The following is a 14,327-nucleotide window of genomic DNA, read 5'->3' on the forward strand; positions in this document are numbered from 1 at the left end:
GGAAGGTGCTGTCAAATAGACCTATGTTTTCAAAATCTGTCGATGATGAATTATACGTTAATACGCTTATACCTCCTTGATTTGCGACAACTAGAGGACCAAATAAGGCATGGTTGAGATTGGGAGGAATTCTGTTTACCGAATATACAATTGCAGCTCCATGTTGAGGTGGATGAGCGGCATAAGTTTGTATGTGCAGGGAAAGTTCTGGTGCGTCTAGTTCGACACCACATCTACCGCATTGGTGTTCTTTAATGTGCAGCATGCATGCTGCCACTGTACTGAATCCGATTTCACAATTTGAGAATATGCATACGAATACTCTTGACGCTGGCGCGTTTATTTGAGATGGATCGAATGAAGTCTGTATTGCCGGAATCCGACGATACATGGTTATTGTTCAATTGATGACACCCACTCCTCGTGTAAAGCACCATTAATGCCACTATAATGTAATGCTTTAATAACCTGGAAGGGGTTTAATTACCCATAGAAAAGGATGCTATTGTCTTGAAGCACTGTACGCTTTAACGAGGTATATTCTGCGGGCATCTATAAATTAATTTCTAGTCTTTAAAATGTAACGCGTTCTTCCTTTATTTGCCTATTTCGCAATGCATTGAAAAATTTGTTAAGGTCATTGACGTGTCTGTAATTTGTAATATGCAATTTGTCATTTCAATTCAGTGAAATGGAAGCATCTGAACGTGACGCCCCTCTTCGATAGTCTGCTAATTCAGATAGGCTGGTGTCAATAATAATGCTAGAAATTGGCCCGAACTGCCCCAAATAACCAGCTATTATTACAATCGGAACATAACCATAATGAACGTTAATTTTTTCGAAGAAATTGCAATGGTCTATCCATGAAGCTAAATAGCTCTAGAGATCTCATCTTTGAATCTCATCCAAGACCAACACTTGTATTGCATTTTCCTTTTGTTTAAGTGTTTGGCTAGCATGGCGAAAACTGAGATTGCCAAAATCCTTTCCATTGTATTTGCTTAGCTCGGATAAGCTAAAGATTGTTTGCCCACCAATTAGAAACGACGCAGTTCCATTGAAAGAAAGGACGACAAATTTATCGTTCGCAGATGTTATCCATATGCTAAATTGTATGAAGTTGAACAGTCAACAAGACGTTCCCGAAACTCATTGTAAAAAAAACCTCTCTGTTCCACTTTTCCACATCGGAATCCATCTGAAGATTTCTAATGAATGAGTAATGAATTTCTGCAGAATGAGAACATGCACTCCTAATTCTCCAGCAACAGCGCTTGCAGCAATATTCGTTACTGTTGCTTCTGCTGTCGTCTAGTCATCGTCTTCGTCCGCGTCGTCATCTGAGCAGTCGAAATCTAAATAACTTGTCTAAATTTGTTATGTAATATAAATATGTTGTAATCTATGCACTCCTAACTATGCACTCATAAATTCATTTTTAGATGCGACGGGGACGATCACGATACCAGCGCTCTCTCTTGGATAGTCTCATCGTGGTGTTTAATAAATAAATTCTTGTGCAGTAATGAACATGTATCGTGAATTGCAATGTGAGCTTTATGTGAGGATAAGTCGTATCTTATTGATATTATTAAATGTAAAACCTCGAATAGTTAAAAATTAGATTTTAACATTTCCAATAAAGCATTTGTAGCTGTTTAAGTTCAATATTGGGTATATTATTGTAATCATTCACAATGAACATGCAGCAATATCTTTCTTTACATAGTTTGCATGTGTCATGCCGCATTTTACGTTGGTGGCATTTTATTTTGTCAATTTGTCCGTATTGCAGCTTTAACCCAAATAGATATATGGACAAATTGTATGTAGATATTATTTAAATGGCTAAGCTTTAAAATCCGACTTTTAATTTATTTTAAGTATGTTTATACACGGCAAAATTGCTACATGATATGGTATTAAAATCAAATTGAAGTACTCTACTTGAAATCTCCATCCGTGGAAATAAAAATTTGTTTCAAATTGGTAGCTGCTGAAATTGGTTTGTCAGTCCCAAGGTCACATTTACCTCAAACAGCTTGTAATGTTTGGCATTAGTTATATAGAAACGTTTGGGTTGGCTAAACTTAAGAAATACGGGAATTAAGATTCCTTTCATCTCAACGAGCAGCCCTTTAAATAGATCCGTCTCACAGTGCTTCATATCGCGTCCGGTATCGTTTTTTCTGTGCGTGTTGATTACCAAGCTTGAAGTTTAAATGCATGTGGGAATAAACAAATTAACATATTAGTTAAAATATGTAGATGGATACTTTTCCGAAAAGTCAATTAAACAAGTACTTGTCGAAAATTTGTACATTTTCGACACTTTTAATAATATACTGCCATTTAACAGAGCTTAATAAACCACCCTCTATTGTTTTATATAAATAGTTATGAACCATTACCAAGGTTTTTGCATAAATATATGCATACTCAATCTACATGATTGATGTAAGCCTGCACATGAAAACATACCGGTCGGCATCTGGCGAAAGACTACACGAGTTGTGGCTCTTGGAGGGCAATTGGGGAAGCATTTTTGAGGTCCTGCATGCTGGGCGCATTACGATTTTGTCTTTTCTTCAGAAGCGTAGATACTTAATTCTTAATTCCCCTTCCATCTGAAGCATTCTCTACCTATCTACCCTGCGAATGATTCAACCTCTTCTCATCTCCTGGCATGCATGGCTTGCAGCGAGCTGAATAACGGAAACATTCACATTGTAACTGGCTACGTCATCATTAAGAGCTGGATGGGGAGTGGGGGATGTTGCTGGTGGTGGTGGTGACGGTGGGATCACATTCGGATTTCTATACTTTGCAGTTGTCGTCGTTTTCGGTCTACACGGGATGAGAAATTCAAAGAATTAAATTCTGCATAAGCTGCTATTATTAGATTAATTTTAACATGCTTTCGCTAATTTTTAATTGACAGTAGTGGTATTGTCGGCGGCAGCTGCTGTGCACTCCTTACAGTTGTGGTAGTGGGTGCGGCTGCTGGTTGATGTTTGCATCAATTATAATCACTTATATGAAATTAATTAAACTACTATTTTTGTATTAATCTTTTATTGATCTGAGGGTGATGGTGGTGGTCGTGGTTATGGTGACATACATATAATTTATTTGAATAAAATACTCACATGGACATGTAAGTATTTTCTTCAAATATATATGTATCTCTCCCATGCATGAGAGAGATGAATGTTGGTGATGGTAATAAGTAGAATAGCATTGCCCAGTCATTTTCATCTACACTATCATGGATACTCCAGGTTGGGCGTGCTTCAGAAATAAGAAGGCACTACATGGTTTGTTGACTGTCTTTACATAACTAGATATGTACATATGCAAATAAAATGTTGCGAATTTATATACTTACAAATTCCTTTAATTATCTGATTATTTAAGCATCATTGGCAACAAGATGACTCCAAAATATATCCCCACGATTTAATTGGAGGAAGAATATAATATACATAAGTAATATGCATGTTTGCTTATGGTTTTACTCACAAAAGGTTTAAAAATTCTTCATCGTCGCACCGAATAATTCTAAAAAGACTAACAATGGAGGTTTCCCAGCGTATGCTCACAGTTTAAACCAAACTATGTAGTATCAATCGATCACAAATATAAGTAGTATGAAATTTGCAAATGGCTGCCATTTAATGGCACTATCTGGCAAAGTTCACGTTTGGCGGGGATACTTGCATTAAAAGGGGAGAAAACGTACCCTCAAGATAGAAAAATTTGTCATTTTCCAAACTAGCTGCACATTTCTCCCGCTTTAGATGCAAATATCTCCGCGTAACCTGCGCATTGGCCGATTCTACCATTTGCAAGTTTCACACCAATTAAATTTGTAATCGATTGACGCAAGCTTGATCCAAATCTGTGAGCACACGTTGGGAGAGCTCCATTGTAAGTAACAATACTCTATACAATAGTACAATATAGTATTATAGTGAAAAGAAACGATTGCACTTTCAATTAATATCTCCTACAAATTCGGATGTCTCTTAATCAAAACTCAAGAAAGTCATTACAACTTAGTCAATTCCAGTGCTAACCTAGAAGAACCAGTTTCTTATCATAGGTACATAATTTTCGAAAAATAGGAAACCATTTTATACGTACGCTTATATACGTGCTTCTCTATTAAATAACCAAGCGCAGAAATACCAGCACATATTCCATAGCACAAATAGCATTCTCAGTTTGTCCACTCCAATGGGCTCACCTTCCTTTGCAAGTTCTGCTGAGTTACTTTCTCGTCCTGAAGAAACCGCTTTCTGGAAATAGGCTTTATGATTCTTCTCTGGGATCCCAAGTTGCGCTCTAAAATCATGAAGCAATTTCACCCCGTTAAGAAAGTTATATTTTTGAAAGTTCTTCCCCCAATAATTTAAAATCCCACTTTGTGTCAAGAAACTAATGATTTCTTCGAATATCTGTATTTTGCCAAACGGGTTTCTTGCAGTCACCCAAGGTAAAATCTCTGCATCTGATCGTAAGTGCTCCTCCTCGGCATGTAATTTGCATTTTGGGAGAATGTCGTGCCTACTTGGGCAAAATGGCGGGGGAAGTCGGGAGATTGTGCGGTGTAGTTTTCACAGGGATTAGAATCACGGTAAAATTATAATGTGGTAGAAATTAAGTAATAAAAATATTTAATATGAATAAATATCTCTAGATATTCCCACGAGAAAAATGTGTGCTTCCTCTATCTTTTTAAAACGCACAGGTACTGAAAAAGTAAATTTTTGTTCTTAAAGTGTGGAAAAATAAATACTTGATATTATTATAACTTATAGAATCCAATAATTATACTTTTCCAATAAATTATGTGAAAATGTCACTCTAAAAGCTTTTCCAGTCAAACCTATTTAATCATGCACTTTATATTCACAATTGTGCATTTATTGTCCAAGCGTTAGTTTATTTGCCATGGAAACATGACAAGTTTTGAAGTTTCCAACAGAAAAATAATAAACAAAAAAAAATGTACAGGCAAGGGCAGATTTTGCCAACATGTATTTACGTACATAATTTCCTTTATAAATATTTAAGAAATACTGGATCATTTAAATATTTATGTGCCTCGTGATTATGTAAGCTGAGAGTTGCCTAAGGTCCCATGTAAAAAACAAATTATATAAAGTCACCGTATAATAGTTTTTTCCGTCAGCAATTTGCTAAGTTTTATTCATCCGTAACGTATGTACTGCATACTAAAAATCATCCGGTAATATGCATTTCCATGCGGTGGCTATATATGCGATTACCGAAACGGTACTAACTTGTTTACAGAGTATGAGCCCATACATATTTTACCAATTTTGTTTGCTCTGGACTGCCTTTTTTACCAACATTGTTCAAATTCAAAACATGTCTCGGTAATATATTTATTACAAGTGATGATTTTTGGGACCATAATTTATACACGCATCCTACCGAAATGTATACTATTTCAACCGTGTGTGGTAATATTTGATCACTCAATCGAATTGCTATAGCTGTAATAATGAATCAAGACAATTTATGTTGATTTATTACTGCAGCTACAAAGACATTAATCTTGTCTCGGACTTACATAACTTTGCTGGGATTAAACCACAAAACATTTATCTGCTGTTTGGTTAACGACGAAATGATGGTATTAAATAAAATAAGTTTTTTCGTGTTACTGAAATTAATGGCGTTTAACTACATATTTCATACTACTAGTTCCGGCCATCGTCCACTAAATCTTTGAAATTTATAAAATTCAGAAACCAAGTTGTGATAGGACGGATATAATTTAAGTTCTTTACATACATTGGTTTTGAGTTGCCAACAAAGTTTTTGTCTGCTACTTTGTAACGCTCATAGTTTAAAAAATATAATCCGAACATTTAGAGGATCTCCCTGAGGGACTGCAATTGGACATTAGCCTGTAAAAAATCACAATGGCGTCAAGATGCTTGACTTTGATGACCTATGTTGCAATCTCCACTGTTTCAGCGAGTATTGATGTTTTGCAGGAGGCTGATCTAACGTTCCTTTTCACTTCTTCGTGCTCCGATTTGATAAATTCTGAAGTGGTGGATGTCCCTTATTTTCACCCAATACGAAGTGTCAACTCCTACACTCCGCTCCGCCATCTACTCATAGTCTTGAAATGCAACCCGTCAAGGGACATTGAATTACCCCATGTGCTAAAGAACAATTTAGGGAATCCGAACTTGAAAAAACCGTCCCGGCCTAACGCTATTTTTATTCCCTTAGACAAATCAATAGGCTTCACTAGTGAAACTATTTCAAGTGTGAACGTCTAATCTATCACAGTGCGCGAGTATTTCGACCAGAGTTTATCTTTGGTCATACCGCCCTTAGCCGAGATGCGGCATGCTACGCACGCGCCGCGGAACTAATAGGTACCGCGAAACTAGTCCTTTTTGAATATAGTTCCGGCTCGGCCAACTTATTCATTCCATGCTTGACCTGCTACCCGATAACATTTCTACGACTGTACGTTGCATCACTCCTCCGTATTCGACAAGCTTGGAACACCATAAACAAGAATATGCACAAATATTTTCTTTACTATTCAGTCATGGAAGAAGCCACAGGAATTTGTGGCTTACTTTACCGTGCCTTCGGTAACATAGCTGATTCAAATTTCTGTCTCATGACAACAATTGCAGAAAAGTATAATCTAACCCTATCGCTAGTAAAGATAAAAAATCAGCAGGATGACAGAAATCATACAGTAACTCAAAGTTTTGGGCGCCATTTACACCATACCACGTCCTATAACGGTTTAAATGATTCTATTTATCAAACTGACTTTGCCCCTCTCAACTTTCTAACAATCAGCAACCCAGCGTCTCATGCTAGCGGCGTGGTAACCTTTATTTCCCCGTTGGACCCGGCGACTTGGACTTTGCTTTTGATTAGCGCGTTTGCCGTAACTGGATTGTTCTTGTGGTTGGGGCGAAAGGAGACAGCCATGCCTGGAAAGCTTATCCTTGTGCTCGCTGCTGAAAAGGTGATCACCGTAATATCCATTTTTCTCGGCCAGGTCGGCGAAACTACAGGAAAGACTTATCGCACAGGAAAAGCAGCCATGCTTCTCATTATCCTCTGGCTATTCGTTTATCTCGTCCTAACAGCTAATTTATATCAAGGATCAATCTATTCATGTCTTGCGGTCCTCTTTCCGCCAAAAACTCCTCACGGATTTAGCGATTTAGTTTGCTTGGACATCCCAATAATAACAACGGATTTAGGCTACAACCTTAAAACCGGTGGGTACGAATCATTCCTACGTGAATCCCTTATCCCTCAACTACTCTTGAGCCATGAAAATAGTCCAAAATTCACTAAAGTTTTAATAAAATTGCAACAAAAGATTCTTATAGCTGATCACCTCGTGTTAGCCAAGTTGAGAAAAATTACACGCGAAAGTTCTACCCAAACTAATCCTACGATCGCCGTAATACTGCCGGAAAATATGTTTCCCTTCTTCCTAAAAACCTCAAGACTACGGACAAACCGACATTTGGCCCCGAGCAGGGAAGAATCGCCGTTTCGTGTTATAGAATTTACGGCCGGGTTTAAAAATTTGATGTACCCTTTCATTACAAATGATTGGAGGCGCTTGCACGAAACAGGAATGACGTTAATCTGGCAGAAATATATTATGATTGGTAAGCTACTCAGGGGAGTTCGTCACATCGGGAAACGGACATATTTTAAGGTTGTTCAAAACTCTTTTGGAAATGTGAAGGAGACTGCACGATTTCATGAGTCGACGCAAGTCACTGTAAAACTGATTCAGCCTAGCTTTATCATTTGTGGTGTCGTGATAGGTCTGGGGGGAATGGTATTTGCCGCAGAAAATTCGAAGTGCCTCATATTTGCGGCAAAATACGGTGCTCATACCATAATTTTTTGGTGTTACAAGGTTTATTGGTACTGTCAGAATATCTAAACCAGGTTTGGGTATGTGATTACCCGAAAACTAGATTTACAAATTCAGTTTACGACGGTAATAGGAAAATTATATTGTTTTATAGCTGGTGAATTTTACATTGGAAACCTAACTTCTTTATGATGGGGCCCCTCAGACACGTGGCGAATATTTCGCTAAGGAAATTATTTCCATTAATATATTGTCGTCTCCTAAAACTAACCGTAGCCACGCCACACAATCAAGGATACAACAGATCACAATCATTCTTGCAAATCGAACGCGCCATTTACCTCTTGTAAGGCGCAATTTACCGACGGAATAACCTTTTTCCGACGGCTCCCAATCAATCGGAAATGAGTATGAAAATTGACCCCATTTCACAATAGCTACATACACGAATTTCGGTCCAATCTAAGGAGCTCAAGGTTCAGATTAATTGTGCAAAAAATAACTTTTTCTCGATGCCGAAGAATTATCATTTTTTTGCTAAAATACGATCAACTCGCGATCAGTTTATAAATATTCATGATATAAGTAATATACATGTTATAAATTCTAGAAAAACCTTACGGTTCAAAACTAAGTATTTTTCAAGGTAAAAAGAATAAACAGGTAAAAAGAAAAAGAGATATTTAATTGAAGTCAAATAAACGATTTGATTACAGGCAAGTTTGATACCGATAATGAGGAGGTGTGAGGCGATTATCGCCTATGTCCACCGGACTAATCTTAATTCGTGGCAATGGTTGCCCTTAGTTCATATTATGACGCATTTATTACAACCGATATAACGTCACCTCCCCAGAGATATGTGGTTACGGGTATTCACGAACTTTTGACGGGATTTGGCTACAAATTGTACTCCTACCACCTACCAAAAAATTGGACCCGCTGGCGCCTTTCGATTCGAAGCGATTTCCCAGATTTTGGGAAATGCACTGCTTATCTTTGGGACGGAGGTATGCATGCTAACAAAAATACTTTCATGCTCTATGAATTTTTACCTTGTTTCAGAAATCTCTAACTCGCAAGCACACGGACGTTATTCGGACGCTCCCACGTTCGCAGACCGGGCGGGTTTTCTAATAGACTCTTTTTGGGTGGAGTTAGCTTTATATTTTCTAAAAGTAAACTACTTCAACGCATCTTGCCACGCTGTTAAGGAAATATTTCACCGTGACACGATGATCTGGCAGTTTAGGTATTTTGGATCAGAAGGTCTGTACCTCAATTTAAAATGGCTCGGTTCCAGCGGACTCTGGCAACTGTATGCAGGCCTATGGCAATTTATCAGCGAGTTTGGTCTTCGCCAACGTAGTGTCGCCATACCAAAGGGTTCTTTGGGATTGGAAAATTTATTAATTGGCTTTCAACTATACTTGCTTTTTGGTGCGTTTGCAATTCTTTGGTTCGTTCAAGAAATCGCATTGCACAAGTTTGGTCTCGATTATAAAATTTATATTATACTTCTGAAAGTACGAATTCGATTCTATAAAGTGGGGTCCTGGATTTGTTCGACTTTACTTAAGTTTGAAAATATATGTGCGAAGGTCAGCGTGAAGTTTAGAGAATGTGTGCGTAGAGTAAACTATACTTTTCACGCTTATGTGTCTAAATCGATATATTACTTTTCAATTAAAGTAAGTAACATAAGATGCAAAAGTTCTAGAATTTCAGCCCGACAAATTAAATGAGGTAAAGATGAAGCGCAATATATGTACGCACTTAATACATGCAAGATCTTAGGAAAACGGCAAAAATTACCAATTTCAAAAATCCACAAAAACCGTAATTTTGGTCGGATTTCAAATAATAATTAAATATGTCTGGTACAAAAAATTATATTTTAGTATTTAAATAAATAAATAAATAAATAACCCAAAAGGAGGTGAGAAGAATTATGAACCCGAAAAAACACATGAATAAATGTTCATGTTTTCTTAATTTCGTAATTCTTAATTTACCCTTCATATTACAGTTCATACTACAGTTAATAAGTAATAAAGCCAAATATTTAATTGCTGCGTGCCAATAAATTTTATTAGACGAAATATAATAAATTGTGCATATGTCGTGTAGATATATCGATAGAGATGTTGACCTAAGCTAGAGTAGCCGGGATGACAACACAGAGTGGTTTCCACAGGTTTTGATAAACCTTGAATCGTATCTCGGACTCAACCTGAAATTAAATAATTGCATGTACATCGTGGCCATAAAGTTTCTGATGACCCTCAAAAATCCCATTCCCGCGCACAAAAGTTGCTAAAACTTTCTTCCTGTTTTGTTTTTGGTACTACTTTTTTCTGACAATGTCCACCAGACATTTATCCTCATTTGTGGAAAAAATTATAAAAATCCACCCACTATTGGATGAAGGAGAAGGCATATCCCAAATCGCTCTAAAATTTCGGGTTCCCTGAAATACCTTCAAGTTGTGGAGGCACCAGAGCTCATCCGGGTACGGAATTCATCTCAGACCACCCGACATACACTCACAAGGGACACTCACGACCTGTCGTTTGAGTCCAGGGTACCCACTATGTTTTTTAGAATCTACTAGGACCCCAGATGAAGGATTCATTCATATTTCCGTGTAAAACTCATATTTGGCCCAATGGCGTGGCGCCAAACTTAAAAATTTGCATTTCCGACCAATTTCAAACCCCCATAACTTTTGCAGTTTATGTCGGATTTTTAAAATTTTATGCTTAAAATGATCAGAAATATCGAACTTTTAGAGAAAAAAATAAAAATAAATAAATTTTAATTTTTGAGATATTTTTAGCATTTTGTCGACGAATCCAAAATTTCGAAATTTTGCGAAAATTTAAAAGCGATAATTTTGGAAAAAAATTCATAGAATACGAAAGTTGAACTCCTTGTCATGATTTTTGCCAAAAATTTTGAAAATCCGTGCAGGATTTCAAAAGTTATGGCGGTTTTAAAATGAAAAACCATCAAATTTGACGAATTTGGCGCCACGCCATGGCGCCAAATATGAGTTTTACACGGAAATATGAATGAATCCTTCATCTGGGGTCCTAGTAGATTCTAAAAAACATAGTGGGTACGCTGGACTCAAACGACAGGTCTTGAGTGTCCCTTGTCAGTTGTTATTACGATTACGATTTTAGAAATAATCTGCCGAAAATCTGGTAGTTCGACAATAAAGTGTACAGGGGTCCTAAATCTCAACAATCGATTTAACGATTTTGGTAAGAAATCTCTCGTTCCATTCTTCGGAGTCATATTAAAACAAGTGATTGGGGTCACATTGCTTCCAGAACTATAAGGCAGGCAAAGTCGTTTTCGGACAAAAATATTCAAGGTCTAGCGGATTTTGGTCCCTTTCTCGATGAGAACGGTTATTTGACTGCTGGTTTAAAGGGTCAGGAAATTTTGTGTACGTACACGACCAAAATGAGTGGTCATCCGGTAGCAGATCCTCACTATACGAGGTACCAAATTGTGAATAGAAACGAGGTTCACGAGACGGAGATTAGAAAAAAATGACTACCATTAATGGTTTGTGTTTGGCTCTGCTCTCGAGGCGCGATGGAACTGGATGTCACTTTGGTTGCCAAAATGTGGAAGGACCGTTTCACCGTGACCAAATCTTACAAGTGTACTTCGATACTGTAGGGACTAATCTACTTTTTCCAAATTCGAAAGAAATTCCATCTCAACAGGATGGGTCACCAGCCTGCAATTCAAATGCTACCAATTGATTTTTCGAGTAACGGTCGTTTATCATCTTAGGGAAGTGGGTGTGGCTCGGAAACTGCCCGGAACTGAACCGATTAGAGCATTTATGACCTAAGCTCAAAAGCAACGTGTGCGTATAACAAGTTCCACGCGATTGAACCTCCCTACTCGAACGTTTTTTGAACCACTTTTGAAAAAATTTCCAAAATTGTTTTGGAAAATATGTGAGAAATTTTCAGGACAAAACATCAGAACATGTAAGTTTGTCTGGAGGATACCTACAATACTGATGCATAAAACGCTATAAAAGATTTGGTTAATAAAATTTGTTTCTTGTGAAAATAACGATTGTTTGATACCATGCTTCGCCTCATCAGAAACTTTATGGCCACGATGTACATAATTTTAAATTTCCTAACTTTAAAATTCTATCAACTTACCCCACCAAACGGGGTGGATGGAACGATTAAGTCGTAGTCAAAGGTATAAATCTGCCCAGGAATCAATCTCACACCGTGTAAAGTAACGTCATTCGTAATGGTTTGAATCTGGTTATCCTTCAGTGCAAGCGATTTAAAATTGAGGTTTCCAAAGTCTCGAGTTCCCGCTACAATTTAGTCGAGTTAATTAAATAATTTCTTAATTTCAAGTAAAAATATCAAGATTCGTACTGTGCAGAAAGTCCACTTGGATATTGTACGTCTGGCCTCGATTGAGTTGACAAGGGGCTTGGGTGCATCCAGTCATTCGGACATCGATGAGAAGTCCATTTCCTGTAAAAAAAATGAGGCACTATAAATTATTTGTTAATATTTGAACCCACTCGCGGTGGATCCGCTGAGAGAAACTTTTATCCATAAGATTTCGTTCAATAAGATTTATGATTCATTTACGCGTCATTTTATTATAACTACGGTGTCCACCTTTTTACCGACATCTACTTACCGACATTGGTTTACCGACGCATTATTTACCGACCAATTATTTACCGACCTAATTATATACCGACGTAATTATTTACCGACTAATTATTTACCGACTAAATATTTTCCGACACAATAATTTACTGACTTAATTATTTACCGACCGTGCACACTATCCAAAAGGCCAGATTAGAGGAAAAAGTCCACGAACATTTTTCTCATAAAATTTTTGCATATTCTGAGCCCCAGGTGACCAGGTCACCGTGACCATGGACGTGTTCTTAAAAAATTCGACGAGCCACACCCACTTTGGGTGAGGTTCTTTCCTAGTTGGTTTATGGTCAATCGCCCAGGTGAAATATGTAGCCCAAGCGATTATACACCTTCAGTAAAAATTTCAACCAAATCGGTCCATAAACCGAAAAGTTATTAAGGGTAGAACTTTGGCGAAAGGCAAGAAAGGCCTACTTTCGAAAACCGATATCTAGCTTCGGCAGGGCCTGCAAAGTGCGTAACAAGTAAAATTATCCCATGTCGAAAGGGAACGATGTCGTCATGTCGAAATTTCGACATGGTCGTAGAGATGCCGACAAACTTTCGACATTATAAAGTCCATGTCTCTCAAAATTGGATGTCGACAAGGTCAAAAGTGTTGATATATGTATTTTGAAGCGCAGAAGAGTCTAGGTTATGAATTTCAAGTCTCTACGACCATGTCGAAATTTCGACGTGACGACATCGTTCCCTTTCAACATGGGATAATTTTACTTACGACTCACTTTTCAGGCCCGGCTGAAGCTAGATATCGATTTTCACCATGTTTACTATGATTTCTGATCTTAATACGTCTATTTATTGCATTACGTCGGTAAATAATTAAGTCGGTAAATTATTGTGTCGGAAAATATTTAGTTGGAAAATAATTAGTCGGTAAATAATTACGTCGGTATATAATTAGGTCGGTAAATAATGCGTCGGTAAACCAATGTCGATAAGTAGATGTCGGTAAAATAACGTGAATCTATAACTACATACATATGTATATATACTAATTATTTTATTGAATTTCTAATCAACTGGCTTTGTGCCTGTCAAAACGTTTTTAGTTTTTAAAATATGTGAAGAATTGCAAGAATGGCTCAAACTCAAAATTAATAAAAATTACAGCGTGCGCCAAATAACCTTGTAGAAAAAAATTACGCATTTTTAATAGATGAACCATTGCAACCCACCGTTCCACTGGCCAAACATATTTGTATCCGCGCAAGATTTAACTCCTTACCACAATTTCCCACCCCATCCAGCTGTAGAACTCCCGAGCTCTCCTTCCCATTCTTCGACAACGAGACGGATGGGTTGCTCTGAATTGACGCCGCCGAAAGCGACCCAATCGCCATCGCCAGGATGAACAACTTTTGGAAAAACATTACTAACTGCCACTGCTTATCCAACAAAGAGCATCGACAGGTAAATATTAAATGATTTTAATTCAACTCTTGTCAACTATGTTTATATCGTCGCAGCACACGATACCTCACCTTTCGCACACGATACCACATTTAAGTACGTTGAGACAATGGGCCGTGAAGCAAGTCCCATTTTCCATCAATCAGTCTGATTTAGATATCAACGTGTCGTATTGACATTTTTGGACAATTAAACATCCACAAAAACATCCCGATCACCCACCCAACTCAAGGATCATGCATCAATGTCAATTACAAATA

General features: G+C 37.5%; 1 protein-coding gene across 1 annotated transcript; it reads right to left on the reverse strand.

The window, feature by feature from the left end:
- Positions 1 to 9,982: 9,982 nt before the first annotated feature.
- On the reverse strand, positions 9,983 to 14,086 carry LOC110860067. Its single transcript, XM_022109132.2, has 4 exons — positions 13,883 to 14,086; positions 12,349 to 12,450; positions 12,118 to 12,284; positions 9,983 to 10,151 (listed from the first exon to the last, which is right to left on the reverse strand). The coding sequence occupies exons 1-4, from the start codon at positions 14,025 to 14,027 to the stop codon at positions 10,071 to 10,073; spliced, it is 495 nt and encodes a 164-aa protein (XP_021964824.1). The 5' UTR covers positions 14,028 to 14,086; the 3' UTR covers positions 9,983 to 10,070.
- Between the last annotated feature and the right edge of the window lie 241 nt (positions 14,087 to 14,327).

Source organism: Folsomia candida, unplaced genomic scaffold, assembly GCF_002217175.1.
Source record: "Folsomia candida strain VU population unplaced genomic scaffold, ASM221717v1 Fcan01_Sc029, whole genome shotgun sequence".
Classification (NCBI taxonomy): domain Eukaryota; kingdom Metazoa; phylum Arthropoda; class Collembola; order Entomobryomorpha; family Isotomidae; genus Folsomia; species Folsomia candida.